The sequence below is a fragment of the Equus asinus genome, chromosome 29 (genome assembly GCF_041296235.1).
Source record: "Equus asinus isolate D_3611 breed Donkey chromosome 29, EquAss-T2T_v2, whole genome shotgun sequence".
NCBI lineage: Eukaryota > Metazoa > Chordata > Mammalia > Perissodactyla > Equidae > Equus > Equus asinus.
Window position 1 is genome coordinate 43365613 of NC_091818.1, and position 17392 is coordinate 43383004.

A 17392-nucleotide genomic window follows, 5' to 3' on the forward strand; every position below is an offset into this window, starting at 1 on the left:
CTCCGTCGACTGCACCTCAGACCAGAAACAGACTCGCCTCGCCTCCTTTTTTCACAGCTGTGTCTACTCAGTGAGCGAATTCTACTGGCCCTGCCTTCGAAACACGCCCAGACCGGAGAAGATGCCTCGCCCACTGCACAGCCCCCAGATGGACCAGGCCCCCACTTCTCCTGCCTGGGTCACAACAGACTCCCCCGATAGCCACCTGAGATTCCTGATTCTGCTTCTTGTGAAAATGCGTCTGCACAGGCCACGCCCTTGCCCAATGCCTCCCTTCTCAGAAGTGAAGGCAGACCCCACACCATCGCCCACACGTGGCCCGGCCCTCGACTCCTTCCCCTCATCCCTCCTTCCTCTCGGCTGCAGCCGCGCCAGCCCCTCCCACCTCCCAACACCCCAGGGCCTTTGCACCATCCTCTGCTCTGCCTGGAACGAATGTCCTAAGTCCCTGTGGGCCTCACTCAGCTGCTTCGACCTAGTCTAGTTTGAGATGACCTTCCAACAGCGCTTTCTTTAGTGTCTGAGCGCAGACCCCCAACCCCACCTTGGTGCGTCTTTTCACAACAGTCAGCACCTGTTTTTACTTTCCATCCTCCCCCTCCCCTAAGATGCAGACTCCTGGGAGGCCGGGAGCTCTGCCTGCTTTCTTCTCTAATTTAATTCCACGGCGGATGAACTCGGGAAACTGCGGCGGAGTAATCAGGTGAAGAAAAACCACGGACTGGGACACACGTGGCCGAAAGGGACAGATTTGCAGCCTCCCCGTCGTGTTTAAGATCCTGCATCGAGTGACCGCGGTCAAGTTAACGAATGTCTCTGTGCCCCAGTTTTCTCATAAGGAAAATGGGGATCATATTTACGTGATCCGATTTACGGCGAGATTTCAATGTTAACACATATAAATTCTGCAGGAGCAGTAAGTGTACACAGTAAGCCCTCAAGAAGGGTTCATCTTCTCACTAAGGCTTTATCCCCAGCACGTGCCTGCCATGTGCCGCCCTACGCACCCGGCCCACAGCATCCCATCCATGCTCCACAGCAGCCTTTGGAGAAAACACATCCCACCTGAGCTTAACTGCAGGGCCTGGACCACACCTGGGACAGGATCCTAACACAGAAGTCGTCCTCAAAAAGCAGTCACCATGCTCACCACTGAAAGAGCCCCAGGTGTTAAGCCCTGGAAGGTTCGGCCCCCCGTTCACCCACGACCTCCCCTTCCCCAGCCGCCCCCAGGGACTCACCTGGCCTTTGGCAAAGCCTTCAAAGCCATCATAGACGGCGAACATCTTGTGGCCGTCGGCGATGCCCACCCGCACGGCCGCGCGCACGGCGGCATTCATGCCGGCGGCTGGCGCGCCCACGTTTATGACACCCACGTTACAGTTGCTCTGCAAGACAGGAAGGCATGTGCCGCCCGTCACACAGGGTCCCCACTCTCACATGCTGCACACCCGGGAAGCAGCCTGCCCTGTCAGGCCAGGTGCTGGGAGCTCACGGCCCAGAGTGGGGGGGCCCCATGCTGGGGGAGGGGAAGCAGCGTCGGTCCACGGCAGGAGGGGGGCCAGGAGAGCAGGAGCCAACATCTGAGCTGACCCCAAGCCGGCCAGGGCAGAGAGGCATCCACCCCAGAGAAGGGTGGAGATGGGCAGAAGGAGAGGGGGCATGGCCGGCCACATCACCCACCTTTGGGATCTGGGTGTCCGGCATCTTGATGGCGAGCCGCTTGTAGGTGTTCAGGTTGTTCTCGAAGCTCCTGGAAGAAAAGGATGCTGTTGGACCAGAGGTTAGAAGAGTTGACAGAGCACGGCATTGGGGGCGCTCATCTGGGGAGAAGGGGCCACAGGGAGCACCGGTGCCAGACACAGGTATTCTGCAGGTGCTTGCTGTCTCTGGGCTCTCGAGGGAAGGAGGCCCAGGATTACCTCATGTCCCGTAAGGTCCTTGGTGGGAACCCACAGCACTGTGTGTTTCCAGTTACGGAGAAGGTATGGGCACAAACGGGCTGAGGATCAAAGGCATTTAGCACTCAAGCTAAACGCCTGCCACCTGCCACGTTCCCCCCTAACCCCGTTAAGTTCTGAGCAGCCCCACCCGCCCAAACACAGACAGATGTTTCCCCCTGACCAGTCGTCCAGGCCTTCGACCTGCAGGAAAGCGCCTCCTCGTTACTGTCTCGACTGTTGCCTTCTTGTACCGACACAGAACGAGCACAACCTCGCAGCACGTCCCAAGTGGCCGGCCTGAGGAGCGAAGGCTCCCCCCAAAACAGAGCTGCCTTCAGAAGAGTTACCTTCCTCGGAGCTGCACAGCATCCTTAAACCTCCTCTCATCCATCGCCTTCTGCACGTCCTGGGTCTTTAAAGAAATGAGGAGAGGAAGAAAGACCACGTCAAGGCTGTGTGCAATCATGGATCAGGCGCGGAGAGGCGGAAGCAGCCCGGTCCCTCCATCCTGTTCCCTTCACATTCGACCTCAGAGGCTGGTGGCCTGGGGCAGCGAGGCTGCAGCCAGCCTGACACCGTCCAGGTTGAGGGAGGAGCCCGTATGCGCCCAGCTCAGGCTGGCACGGAAAAGGACGAGGGGGCACTGTGGCCGTGCCATGGTAAACAGCCCCTGAAAACTCAGGGGTTTTGCTCCACGAAAGCAGAGCCAGAGGAACTGCCCCTCTCAGGAAAGCTTCTGGAAAACTCCCAGTTTGACTCTGGTGAGGACAAAGCAAACACAACGGCCCGCCCTGGGAGCTGGAGGGCCAAGTGGAGTGGGGGCAGGCCACGGGGTGGAGGGCAGGGTCCTAGGGTAGGTGCATGGGGACCAACATGCCCGGCCGGCACCAGCCTCTGCCCCTCAAGCTGAGGCTCTTGGGCAAGTTATCCATCCATCTGGACAGTTCCCTCGTCGGTACAGTAAGAAAATACCCCTACTTCTAATGCTGTCTGCAGTGATGGAAACACGGCAGATCCTCAGGACAATGCCTGACACAGCAGGGGCGCACACACAGGCATGTACACACACCCACAAATTACATATACACATGCACACATATGCACAGGCACACATGTGTACACGCACAATCACACGTAAACACATAAACACAATCTCATATACACATGCACACACATACGCATGCAGAAAATCATGTATACATATGCACACATATCCACGCAGGCACACATGCAGGCACACACATGCACACACAAACACATGTGGGAAATCACATATACACATGCACACGGGCACACATGTACACGCATGCATGCACATCCACAAAGGCACACGTGCGTGCACAATCATATGCACACGATAACATATACACATGCACAGGTACACACAGACAATCACACAGACACATGCACAGCACACAATCACCTCTTCACATGCACACACATACCCAGGCAAACACGTGTGCACACACACACAGGCTTTTGGATAATATGTGTCTGACGTTCCCTTCAACAAGTCCCTGGACTTGATTGATCACCTCTCTGTATATGTTCTAAAATGCAGACAGAGCCACAGGAAAGCCCAAATAAAATGACAGTCGTGAGAAAACTTTGAAAAACAGAAGATAACACTTTGTAATGCGACCGCCCTGCCGCCTCATCTAGCGGACGGTTAACGGCAAAATTACAACCCGTTTTCCTGTGCCCGTCAGCACGCACTCCGGGGCCTGAAGGAGGCAGGTGCAGGCCGCAATGTCACCTCAACTGCCATCCCAGTGCCAGGTCGCAGATCTGAATGTCCTCGGGGACAGGAGGGCAGGAGCGGCTGAAATTCGAGGGGTTCAAGCATGTCCCTCCTCACCCCATGGAGCCCCCCACGGATTCTCGCAGAAGCATTTCCTGCGCGTCCACACGGACTTGTCTGCGCAAACCCACGTGGATCCTCCAAGCACAGTCCTTTCCCACAGAGGGGACACATTTCTAGGGGTGGCTGCTCCTACGTGTCCCAGAACCAAGAACGGACCTGGTCCGGGTGTTACAAGGCCTGCCGCCTCCCCCACGGGGCAGCTGCTTCTGTCCCAGGAAGGGTTGACAACTCGCCGTCCATCTAATCAGCAACAGACAGAGGGACAGCGGCGTGGACGCGGGCACTCACCATCTGCACGCACTTCACCAGGGGCAGGCGCACGGCCTGGTTCCCGCTCAGCGACACCACGCAGGCCGGGGTCTCTGGGGTGGCCTGGAGAAGGGCGACCACGGCCTCCACGCCCATGCGGCTGGCCTGGAAACGACATTCACCGTGTCCAACACAGCCCACCGCCAGGCAAAGAGGCGCCCCCATCCCGGTGCCTACAGGAACTGCTTCCACAGCAGAGGCCCCATCCTGCCTTGTTCAGACGGCCCCACTGTGGTCTAAACTCGTCCATCTTCAACAGCCCTTCACCCTCGGGAACCGAGTCCCATTAGGTGCTTATGGTCCTGCCTGCTACTGTCAGCCCACCCAACAAAGAGATTTCGACTCCACCAAGAACTGGCCGGGTATGGAAGGGGAGCGGGGCCAGGGGCTTGGGGAGCAGCCAAGGTCCACAGCTGAGGATCTGGGCTCTGGTCTCTGCTGTGGTCTGTTTCTAGAAACCTGCACGTAGACGCCAGCTTTCACCTTCCGGGATTGATTCTCCCAGAGTCCCCACATTTGGGGGTCTCCCCTCGTCTAGGTGACTGGGGGCCCAGAAACCACCCTAAGCCAGCAAGTCTGCAAGGGACAACATGGCAGTGGCATCCCGGGGATGAGCTGCCTGCGCTGTGGGCACTTTTCCTGGATGCTCTGTGTATGTCGGTCTGGGCTGGATGCTGGCTGCCTGCTCTCCCAGAATGCTCCTCTCTCGGGAAGATGCCTGGCAGCTCCCATCCGGCTTACCAAAATCCTGTCGAAGGCGGACGGCGTCCCTCCTCTCTGCACGTGACCCAGTATGGTCACCCGCGTGTCATATCCCAGCTGCGTGACCACGAGCTGTGGGGAAACACGCCCATCAGGGAGCACAGATCACAACTCGGGCCCGTCGGCTCTGACAGGCACAGAAGCTGGGCGCCGGGGAGAGTCACCTCCACTCTCTCCTCAGATCCACGTGCAAATGAGTTCGAGTGTCTAACCTTCGCCTCCTGAGGGAATGCTTATCAGCTGGTGGAACTTTATTTTTTAAAATAACGCTTTCTTCATCAAATAAAGTCTGTCTCTCCTACATCACACGTGAACATAAGGGACACGACGTTTTTAAAAACACTGTTTCTAGAGCTTGCATTTAAAGCATTATCCATCCTTTATAAAGATGCAGACATTCTGCTGAATCTCCTTGCGTTTGTGAAGCTGTGATGTGAAATGCACAGCACAGGAAGTGAGGCGTCCCTGCCACCCAGGACCCCCCACAGCCGGGTGGCTGGGACAGGCCACCTCCCTTGGCTGGACCTCACATATCCTCTATAGACATAACGGGGTTGAGTTATAGGAACGCCATGCTCCCTTCTTATGCTGATACTCCCTGATTCGATCTCAACTTCAATTAAGTGGAAAACAAAATCTTTGCTCTGATCTTATTGATTATGTCTCGTAAATACTGGCAGACACACCTCACAGACACCTCTTGATGTTTTAGTGTTCAGGTGCACAGCTGGTAGGGAAGCAGTAAAGGTCGTAACAGGGTTATAGCCAAGTGGACAAGGTCTTCTCCCTGAATGGCTTCAACCAAGCCCTCTGTCTGCTCCCTGGCCCTTCATCCAGAACTTTCCCAGTTACCTCTGGAACTCGGAAGCCTGGCCCATCTGTCACCGGCCTGTGTGACAAGCCAGCACCCGTCTGGGCGAGCTCTGTGGCAATAAGACTGCGGTGTTGGCCCCTCTGCAGGGCCGGGAGCACCAGTGACTCAAGGCCAAGTAGGCGGCTTTCTTGGGGGGCAAGAACATGCTCAGCTGATGCTCCCGGCAGAAGGGACAGGGGCACCTTTCCTGCCGGAGAACCTGGCCTCCGCCACCCAGGAGTGGACCCCCTGGCTCTCAAGGCAGCTGGCGCCCAGAGCCAGAACTTTCTGACCCCACCTGGCCGCATGTCCCCAGGCCTTTGAGAATACTCCAGAGGGTCAACTCAGGAGGCACCGGCTCTGCCGACCGACATCAGGAGCTGTGCAAGCCTCGTGTCATTAAAGTCATGAGTCATTATGAAAATAGTTCTAAATATTTAAAGGAAGAACAAAAAATGTTTTCAAAATAAGAACGCAGTGTTCCAACCCTCAGCCCTGCCCGCGTGTTCTGATCTCCGTGTCCAGACAGGCGACGGAGGAGGCGGAGGGAGGGCCCACACTCACCTCCTTGATTTGTTCCGAGGTGATGGGTTTATTTTGGGTATCAATGGCTCCTTCGGCCACAATGATGATATTCAGTCTCTTCTTCCGGGCACGGTTCTAAGGAAACGAAAATCCTCAAATGCCTGAAATGTCCTTAACAACAAGAACACGGGGCAGTTTGCCCCAATCCAACTGGCCTCTTTCCAGGCAGAAATCGTCATCCGACTGGAAGGTCAAGGTGCTCTGAGAGAGGAGGTGGCGGAGGCTGCAGGGCAGGCAGGGGCCTGTGGGCTGGAGGACGTCACCACAGACAGCAGTCAGCACCCAGGCTGCGGCTGACCATGAGCCCCAGGTGCCCCTGAGCCCGGAGGCTGCCTCCCCCAGCCAGTTCCTACCACAAACCAGGCTTCCAATCTCCTTCAGAAGCCAGAGCTTCCTGCCCTCCCCATGAGCCCCACCCCAACCCGGGAACTCTCCCCGACTCCACCGGGGTCAGATGATACTGCCCCAGGCCTGGGCGGGAGGCAGGTGGGGCAGAGAGGAGAAATGTGGAAAGAGCAGAGCCCAGGCTGGCTCCGCTGACACCTGGAGCTGCTGCCGTCCTCATGGGCTCATAGCAGCCATCCAACGAGGCCCTAAATCATTCTCAGGCAGCTTGTTCTCTTGAAAAGCCCAAGTTAAGAGCCCTCCTGTAGCGAGCTGTTGGGGGCAGCAAATGTGGATGAGGCCCAGGGATGTCACCTGAGGGGTCTCGCCAGGCTCCCCACCAGGCATCACACATACATACATTGTTGTTGTTTTTGATGGACAGTAAACGTGCTACACTTTGAAGAACGTACTAATGAGAAATATTTTCTGCAAGGTGTAAAGATATGACTACAAAGCTGATTATTTTAGCGTCGTTTGAAATAGCAACGTGGCAGTGATGACAGGTCCATAAATATGGGCTTGGCCAAATAGTCGTGCTTCATCCATAAAATGTTCCGAAGTGGTTAAAAAATGATGGCGGCGTCTATGCACTCACGCGGGAAGGTGAGCTGCCTTGTCTGTACAGCTCACTGAATGCCCCCTGGCTCCCCACCTGGACGGAGTCACTCAGTCATCAAATCCTCACAGAATCCCCCAGGAGCAGCGGCGTGACCCACGTCACAGCTGAGGGACTCGGGACGCGGGAAGGTGGGGCCGTTGGCCCAGAGTCACCCTGTGGGGGCAGAGCCAACGTCCTACCCTGGGACTTCCGATGCCTCAGAACCTTTGCCCGTCTTACATGAAAGTGCCCAGGACGTGGGGGATGCTCTGTAGCTCGTCTCTCAGGCCAATCTATGGGCAAATATTTGGCAAACTTCTTGCAGTGCTATGTTAATAACCAATAAAAATTACAGATACAATGATATCACGTGTTTCCACACAAGTACGTTGAAACCATCGCTTCAGACTCTGCCGACACGGCAGGCAGGGGGAGCCCAACACGCGCTTATTCTCGTCCCAGCTGACAGCGTGGTTTACAAAGTCGGAAACCCAAGGAGGTTTGCAGATAAGACCATCCAGTTTCAGGAATAATCGACTGACCTGAAATCAGTGTCTAAACCCCAATGCCTGCCTTGACCCCACAGCCTCGCTGCTGACCCTCTGACCAGACGTGCGCTTCCTCATACTGGGGAGTACGTCTCCTCATCCCTCAGGGCTGCCCTCAGAGCCTGCTACGTCGGCGTCATCCTGGACCACGTCAGGGACTGCCAGGGAGGAGGAAGGACAGCTGGCAGGGACGGGCACGGGCCCTCCGGGTCTGTGACCTCTTAGGTTATGTCCCATGCAAGGCTAATTAAACAGATGTCCTCAGCGCCACCAGGAAGGACCAATCTAAAAGGAGTGCCACCCCATCTCATGCTGCCAGCCACGAGTCACCCCACATCGACTGGCTGGTGGAGAATGCCGCCCACGTGCCAGGTGGGAACCAAGAGGCTGGAACTTATTTATTATGTGGACAGTAATGGTCATACGTGGACATCCCCCTGGATCATGGCTCCATGGCGGCAATGAACGCCAGATTGAAAGGGGGCGGGATGCCTGCCCAGGAAGGGACAGCTTTAATCAACAAGGTGTGAGGTCAGCAAAACTTGTTTGGTACGTTGCTTGAATGCCTTTCTTCAAATCCATTACCTCGAAGGGGACGGCAAAGTCTCATTGCATGTGTGTCCTTGCTGCGTGCAATGCTTATGCATTTGCTGCATACAACTGTAAAATTAGCCTATGCCACATGCTTACATCATGCACCTGCAAAATGGTGATAAAACAGGTATAGAAATAAGGGAAGAGGATTCACCTACACACTGGGGTCTCTGTCCTGAAAGAGCGTGTTTTCAACGAGACCTCGCGTGCCCTAGAGGGAAATCCGCCTTACACCAATGACCCGCAGCATGAGACACAAACACGCCAGGAACTACAGACAGAAGGAAAAGCCGGGTTCGCAGCAATCAGCCAGCAGGGATCTCTGACAGCAAGCCCAGCAGGGGGCACATGGCTGGACGCTCTGTCACCACACGTGCCACGTGTGTCACAGAGGATGGAGAAGGGGTCAACCGTGGGGCTGCTTGTGCTGTGCCACGTGGAGACAGAACAGGAAACAGATTTCGTCCCCAACTCTGCTTTCCTTTAACAGCCCTGGTTGCACGGTGCCTCCCTATGTGAACTGTAGCTGCCGCTTTCCATGGAAAAGGAAACAGGGCCAGGTGTTTCTCTACGGCGTGACCCTTTGCCCCAGTGGGGAGATGACGCACAAGTGAATGGCTGACAGACACACATCCCATGCAACAAGCTGGAACTCACTTTCGGATGAGAACGTTTTCACCCCTTTCACACTCTGTCCACATGGAAAATCCCAGAGGCCATCACAAGCCATGGTCAGCGCAGCGCGACCAGGACCACCGGCCGTCGAGGGAGCACACCGCCACTCACCTCCGAGAGTTTGACACACATGTTTTCCTGCCAGCCCTCTTCCGGCGGAGACTCGGGCAGGAACACCCAGTCGGCCCCGCAGGCCAAGGCGCTCACCAGGGCTAGGTACCTAATCGGAAACAGCAACCGTCTCATGAGGCCACCGCCGCCGGGCACCCGGAGCTCATGCTGCTCTGGTGGACAGAGGCTGGGGCTGCACGGGGACCGCCGGCTCCTCTCCTCCCCTGAGCACGGGCACGCGGAGCACAGGACATCAGGGAGACCGTGCCCAGGGTCCTTCCAGCCCCATCCCGTCCGCACGTACATACCCGCAGTGTCTCCCCATCACCTCAAGAACGAACGTCCTCTGGTGGCTGGAAAAGAGAAAAAGAAACATCCGCTTACACACTGGGGACAACAAGGATCGCAAAGAAGAGAGCACGTCCCCAGCCGCGTCAGGCAGCCGTCTGCTCACAATCCGGCTGATACCCGAGCTCCCAAGCATGATCTGCAAAAGCAGGTACCACTGTGGGAGCGCTTCAAACTCCTGTGAGCAAAGGGGCTTCGGCTGCGAGGGCACCTTCCAGTGACGCAATTTCCACGTTCGTTCGCTTGTGCTTGACATACATGTACTTCTGGGACACTGTTCTACGCTCTTTCCAGGATCACAGCCCTTCAGGGCAGGGTCAGTCACTTGTCATGTCAAGAACTGCAGACTGGACGTATGCCACAGCAAACACAGGGTGTGATGCTAGAAAGTCAGCTCGGTCAGGCGCCCGGCACGGCCTCTCCCTGGAACCGGGATACCCAACTACTACGAGCAGCCCTGGAGCGTCTGCAGAGACGACGAGGTTTCCGTGCCCACGGTTTCCCAGGCACTGGCTGGAGACGGTCTCAAGCTCCTCATTCATGAGACAGACACGTGTTCATTTACTCTTTCACACGGTTCTCAGGACAAGTGCTTCAGAAACTCTAGGGCCATGAAAAGAACTGTTAGCGGCGATCCTGTCGCGAGTCGGCATCGCCGTGGATAACGCGTCATTGCTCCATCTACACGTTGGTCCATCTGCAGGTCAGAAATGTCACAGCGAGGCGATGCTCCCCACACCTCCAACGAGAGCGTGCGAGCTCACGCGGCCTCACCTTCCGCCACTCCTGCAGCAGACCTTGGGGCAGCATTTGAGAAAACGACTATTTTGTCTTCTTACGTCATCTAAATTCTCTCCAGTGAACACATTTTTCCTTTGTAACAGGGGAAGAACTTTTTAAGATCGAAAATAAAAGTAAACCAGGAAACTGTTTTCTTGATCTGGTTTCAATACCCAGGTGACAAGACTCACCCAGGAAAACCCACCTGTGGAACCTTCCGGAGCCAACACTAATGTCTACACTGCCCGCCCACCAATTCCTCCAAGTTCCCCTACCTCTGGGCGGTGGTCATGATGGCGTCGATGACCTCAATGATCCTGTGCAAAGCTGAGTCGGTGCCGATGGTCATGTCCGTCCCGCAGAAGTCGTTGTCGATGGAGCCCACCATCCCCACGACGTTGAGGTACGAGTACTTCTCCACCTCCTCTTTGTTGATCTGGCCTGCGTGGGAAACACACCACACACTCGCCACGGCCGGGGGCAGCCGCCCCTTCCACGGGCGCACCGCCAGGTGTGGACCAGGATGGCCACGGGCAGAGAGAGCCACGACTCTGGATGCATTTCCTACATATCATTTTGCTTCCTCACACAACCTAATTCTGAATTACAAGAATAAGAGAAAAGGAAGGAGCCGCACGTTGTAATCAGTGGATAGAACCTGACTTCTGTCTGGTAACAGCCTGGGAGAACGGCACGCCTCTAAACAAGGAAACGTCACCATCACAGAATTAAGTTCTCAAGAATATGGTAGAACCATCATGCTGACTTCTCACAGGCCCATGGGGGCCAGCTGGCAGACAGCTATCTACCTACACGGCGCTGGCCCATCGGTTTGACTGGAACAGTCAAGGGTGGGCAGCTCGGGCCACGACTCCAGCAGCTCTTCTGCTCTGTTGCCCACCAGGCCCACGTCAGACCAGAGTACGGAGGACAGACAGTGGCGCCAGGCCTCGCTGCTGCACCTGACAGCCGCTCTGCATCCCCAAATATACAGCCTACAGACCGTGGGGCAACTCTTAGCTCAAGTTTATGCCTTTCACGAAGTTGCTGTCGGTTCAAACAACTCGCCATCACCGGTCATATTTTATGTTAACTCAGGATCTCGTGACAGCACCTTGACAAGATAAAAACCACGGAATATACAGGGTTCTTGGAAATCCTTTCCTACGACAGCTTCAAAGGTGCTCAAGGAAGACCAGACGGCTGCCATCTAAACCTCACAACTCGCAGTTTAGAGACCCGAGCGGAGCTGCAGAAGTCAGCGTGCAGGTTAACGGGCAGACGCTGGCGAATGCGGGCCAGGGCAAGCCAGGGCCCCTCCCAGCTCCGTGGCCTCACCTCAGGCCCCCGGCCCCCATCTGTGAAATGGGGATAAATATAAAACCCATCTCAGACGGTTGTCATGAGTGTTGCACCAGCTATGTACAAAGCCAAGCGGTGCCTGGCACGTAGTATGCCGAAATAAATATTATTCTTACTACCATGATTGTTATTATTTGAGGCACAAATTTAAGTCCTAAGGTGGCGAACTGTAAGGTCGGCAACAGCACATATGCCTCTGCGACAGTCAAACAGGCAGAACGTGCAAGTTCCAAGCTCTCTGGAGGGAGGGCACAATGAACGGGGAACAGAAAACCCCCCGAGAGGCTGTGCAGAGGCAGGAACGTACCATTCTGGGCCAGCTCTTCCAGCAGCCCGCTCCACTCCTTCCGGAAGATGTTGGCCCCAGTGAGACTGCCATCCCCTCCGATCACACACAGGTTGGTGATACCCAGCTGGACCAAGTTCCGAGCAGCCTGCAGGCGGCCCTCCCGTGAGCGGAAGGCCTTGCAACGGGCGCTGCCGATAATGGTCCCACCCTGGAGGAGAAAAAAATCATGGTCACCTGTCTCCCTGACTGGACAGCAAGCTGAGTAGGTGGGCACAGGTGAATGCTGCTGGATACACAGGGCTTCCAAGACTCAGGTTTCTCTCGTTTTAATCTTTTGAATCGGTCAACTGTGAAAGTTTGTCATTTTCCCATTTTTAGCTCCATCCTGGAATTTGATGGATAAAGAGACCGCATCATGCCTGGGGGGAGCCAAGCAGGCTGTGGAAACAGAGAGCGAAGGCAGCCATCCTGAGGCGGCGGCATACGTCCCGGAGGGCTGGTCCCACACCTGCCGGCAGCCGCAGCCGAGAAGCCTTGTGGCTGCGGCCCCAGATAGCAAGGCTTCCCTTCCAGTCAGCTCAGCACGAGTGCAGGCAAAAAAGAAACCAGTGATTCAAGGGGATTTATTATTTTAATTTTGCACTCCATCTCCCCCGCCCCACCCCATTTAAAGGCTAAATCTTAAGAAAACTTAAGTTGGATCACCCAAACATGTGGGAGAGAGAAGTCAAGATTTTTCACACTTGGTTTTTCAAAAACAAAGGAATCTCCTTTTTATCTTTTTTGAGGAAGATTAGCCCTGAGCTAACTATGGCCTGTCCTCCTCTTTTTGCGGAGGAAGACTGGCCCTGAGCTAACATCGTGCCCATCTTCCTATACTTTATACGTGGGATGCCTACCACAGCATGGCCTGCCAAGTGGTGCCATGTCCACACCCGGGATGCGAACCAGGCCGCCAAGTAGCGGGATGTGCACACTTAACCACTGCGCCAGTGGGCCGGCTGAAACTTGTGTTTCTCTAAATACAACTAAGAATCCTTTGTTTTTGAGGGGCCAGCCCAGTGGTGCAGCAGTTAAGTGCCCACGTCCCACTTCTCGGCGGCCCAGGGTTCGCCAGTTCGGATCCCAGGTGTGGACATGGCACCGCTTGGCAGGCCATGCTGTGGTAGGTGTCCCACGTATAAAGTAGAGGAAGATGGGCACGGATGTTAGCTCAGGGCCAGTCTTCCTCAGCAAAAAGATGAGGACTGGCAGTAGTTAGCTCAGGGCTAATCTTCCTCAAAAAATAAAAGAAAAGAAAAAGAAAAACGCAAGATTCCTTTACGTACATCCCGAGGGCACTCATCAAACTTTTATTTGTACACGACCCTACAAGCGCACGCTCACTTCATAAAGCAGGATGCTCACGACCAGCAGGGACCCCGTGTGAGCCTGGCGGGCACAGCGTCGTGAGCTGGCCCAGCTCAGGGGAGCCCGGGCAGGGAGGGCAGGTGCAGAGCAGAGATAAGCGCAGCCTCTGCACTTTGATTTGACCAGGAGCCACTGGAGGGTCAGGTGACTTCTCACAACTGGAAGCTGAGACCCAGCCCAGGAAGGCTGAGGAGGTAACACGGACGGACGGGGCCTCAGGAATGACCGCAGGACCGACTAGGCTGCACAGAGGTAGGCACCGCACACGCCCACGCACACACATGCACGCTTCCACCACACCTGTTTCCATCTTCCTGTACAATCACAGTAGCAGAATGGACACTTTTCACACGCAGGTCTCTGTCTGGAATTCAGATGACGCTGTCCCCATTTCTGGAAAGCTCTCCCTCGCTAAGTACTGACGTTTGTCACACTTCCCTTCAGCCTCTTTCTAGGAGCAAAGGAGGGCCGAGCGCAGACTGCCGAGCCCATGACAGCGCAGACCCCTCTGTAACCCCCCACCCCCGCCTTTGCTGAGATACAGCTGACACGTAACACTGTGTAGGGCTAAGGCGCACAGTGAGGATTTGACACGTGTGTGTTGTGAAATGATGACCACAACAAGGTCAGTTAATCCGGCTGTCAAGTCACATAATTACCGTTCTTTTTTGTGGTGAGGATTTGTAAGATTTACTCTCTTAGCAACTTTCAAGTATATGATACAGCACTGTTAACATTTTTTTAAGGTAGATAACATGATGACTTACTGTGCGTGTACACTGTTCAACGATCCCCACAATCAAATTAACTAACCGTTCCCTCACCTCAGTTACTGTGTGTGTGTGGGTGTGGCGAGAACACAAGATCTATCCTCTCAACGCGTTTCAAGGATACAATACAGTGTTGTTAGCTGCACTCGCCACTCTGTACATGAGCTCCCCAGAACTTATTCATCTTGTAACTGGAAGTGTGCACCCTGTGACCAGCATCTCCCCGTCTCCCCCACCCCCAGGCCCAGGCAACCACTTTTCCTCTTTCTGCTTCTAGGAGCACAATATTTGAGATTCCAGATGTAAGTGGGGCCATGCAGTCTTTGTCTTCCTCTGTCTGACTTCCTTCTCTTAGCATAAAACCCTCAAGGTCCATCCATGTTGTCCCATATTGCAGGATTCCCTTCTTTTTGATGGCTGAATAATATTCCATTTATACATATACACCATATTGTTTCTGTCCATTCATCCATTGAACTAGCACCTTCACAGGGAATCCACCAATTTGTTTCTTTCTATTAGAAAGTACTCGACACGACTCACAGACTAATATGTACATTTCAAAAGCTCAACCCACAAATAAACAGCTTTTCATGAAGTCCGTTCTTTCCACGTAATCCATTTCTCAACTCATTTGGAGCCTTCACTAAGCTACAGGTTTCCAGGAAGTTATTACACAAAAAATATTCAGGCAGGTTCCTTTTAAATTCAAAGTAAGCGATTGTTCCGCCTGGAGTGATAATGACCTCATCCTTGCGCACACCGGGGGAACCAGCCCTGCCCGGTTCAGGCCAGGACAGGGGAGCTGTGTTCCCACGAAATCCACAGCCTCGGAGGCGGCTGGTCGGGACCTCCCCCAGACTTTGTTACACGGATGCCAAGGGACTCACAAAAACCCGACAGGCACGGAGATTTGCCATTTTTAAACACACAGCACCAACAAACCAAAGCAGCCTGCACATTAACCTGGTCTAAAAAAAACCCCAAATCTGCTACAAGCACCAGGATTTCCACTAGCTGGCAGGCGCAACTTTTACTGCAAGGACAATGCCTCGGTCTGCATGATGTAAAGCTTTTTCAAAAATTTAATTAAATGACAAGTTAAGGGTGTTTTCTTTCCATGGCAGTAGCTAAGAATAATGCAGGCAGCACATGGAGGTCTTGTAAGCATCAGTGGAGCCTACGTGTAAACGGTGTCAAACGAAAGGAGTTACTTAGAGAAACAACCAGCACTGAAACGCGGCACGTACCACTTGCAGGATGCTCGAGACGCTCTCCCAGTCGGCTTCCACGATGTTGCTGCCGCCATCCACCATGCCCTGGTAACCCTGCGGAAGAGAAGGAAACCTCCTTAAAACTGGGCTACGCTTTGCTGAGACAATAACTGATCCTACATTAGGTAAAATGGAAATACGAATGACCACAAATCTAGGTTCCTCAGGGTTAGAGCCAACACGGTACCAGTGCTGGTAAAGCCATAGATGGCGGAAAGGCCTCTTCAGTGTAACCTCGAATAACGGCGATTCCACCCAGACTCGTCCAGAGAACGATGGAGGACAGTGTGCCTGTTGCCTGATGGTTCCTGAGATGCTGAAAAGGGACACATCTACCCGAAAACTGTTTGTGGTTTAACACCAATGCACATGGCGAGAGTGGTGTCAATCACAGGTGACAGCATCCTTGTCGGGGCCTCGGCGTGCCCAGGCATCCACTCTCCCCTCGAAACACACACAACATCGCTGCCCCCTCATCCCGCCTGCCTCACGTTCCTACTGGCGACATTACGACACTGAGAGGACAAGGTTCGTGCGCCAGGGTGTCAGCGCACACTTCTAGAAGCCCAGAGGCAGTCGCCTGTCCACTCAAAAGGCATCTCACTTTTCCCCCGCAGACTACACGAGATCAATGTTTACAGAAACCTTCCTTTATCTGCATGACTCGCTTCCAGGGCATTTAACCTTAAAAGGGAACAGGCTATAACCCCATAGAAAGGTTTATCACAATAGATCATTCCTGTGGATTCATACCCCCCGCCTAGTGAAGGTCAAGAGGAAACAAAGAAGGAATAAACGTTTGAAAAGATGAAATGGCCCATGGAGGACGGAGCCTCCTGCAAAGTTAATCAATGGTGCAGGCACCTTGGGGGGCATCAGTTCACATACTTATGTTTATAAATGTAAAATTCCCATCAAAAATACATTATATATAATATATACAAAATAACATGTATTATATTTACCTTACATATTTATACAATAAAACACCATATATCATATGTAATATATAACACTAGATTATACACATATATTATTTATACATTTATATATTATATACAGTCCTGCACTGCTTGATGACATTTTGGTCAGTGACAGGCTGCATATACTACTGTGGTCCCGTGAGATTAGCACCATAAGGCCCAGGTGTGTAGGAGGCTGGACCACCCAGGTGTGTGGAGGCACGCTCTATGATGTTCTCATGCTGATGAAATCACCACATTTCTCAGAACACAGCCCCATCGTTAAGCAACGCACAGCTCTGTGCCTGCACATATTGTATAAAACAAACCTGCTCTCAACCTCACTTTGTCCTAGTTCATTCCACACTATCTTCCTGTTTCCTAGTTGTCATATATACAACATTCGACTATACACACATGCAGATATATATGTACTTACATACTGATACAGTATATGTAATAGATTTATATACTAGATATCACATATATAATAAAACATATTTACATAATATACTGTAATAAATAATTTTATAATATACCATAATATCTAATTTTATAATCAGATAATACAGATTACATTATACATAAGTGATAATATACATGTAATGTTACATAAATACATACACAAACGTGCACATGTGTGCAGTCTAGTGTCCTCTATGTGACACCAAGAGAGGGGCCAACAGTGTGGAATGGAACAGAGCAGAAGGGGAGAGCAGGTGGGGTCAGTGTCACAGGCGTCTGCACAGCGTGTGCACCGAGGACGGCAACTCTGGGCGCTGGCCCCCCAGCCTCGCCCAGCCCCCGGACCAGGCTGCTGTAAGGACTGCCCACAGCCCCCCAGTGTCTTCACGGGGAAGCAGCGGAACTTCCTCCAAACACACCTCTGTCCAGCTTTAAGGATCACTCTTATCTTTTTGTTCCCATGTCCCTTCCTTCTTAAAACCTTATAGGGTGTGCGTTTTTAG

General features: G+C 53.5%; 1 protein-coding gene across 2 annotated transcripts in view; it reads right to left on the reverse strand.

The window, feature by feature from the left end:
- PFKP (phosphofructokinase, platelet) overlaps positions 1-17392 on the reverse strand; it is a 59538-nt gene that overhangs the window by 18039 nt on the left and 24107 nt on the right. For both annotated transcript variants that reach the window (XM_044762581.2, XM_070501180.1), the window contains exons 3-13: positions 15439-15516; positions 12027-12216; positions 10633-10798; positions 9538-9582; positions 9230-9338; positions 6296-6391; positions 4858-4950; positions 4096-4221; positions 2291-2355; positions 1684-1753; positions 1242-1388 (exon numbers count right to left, since the gene is read on the reverse strand). In XM_044762581.2, the coding sequence (XP_044618516.1) occupies positions 1242-1388; positions 1684-1753; positions 2291-2355; positions 4096-4221; positions 4858-4950; positions 6296-6391; positions 9230-9338; positions 9538-9582; positions 10633-10798; positions 12027-12216; positions 15439-15516 (1185 nt within the window). The remainder of the gene's footprint in view (positions 1-1241; positions 1389-1683; positions 1754-2290; positions 2356-4095; positions 4222-4857; positions 4951-6295; positions 6392-9229; positions 9339-9537; positions 9583-10632; positions 10799-12026; positions 12217-15438; positions 15517-17392) is intronic.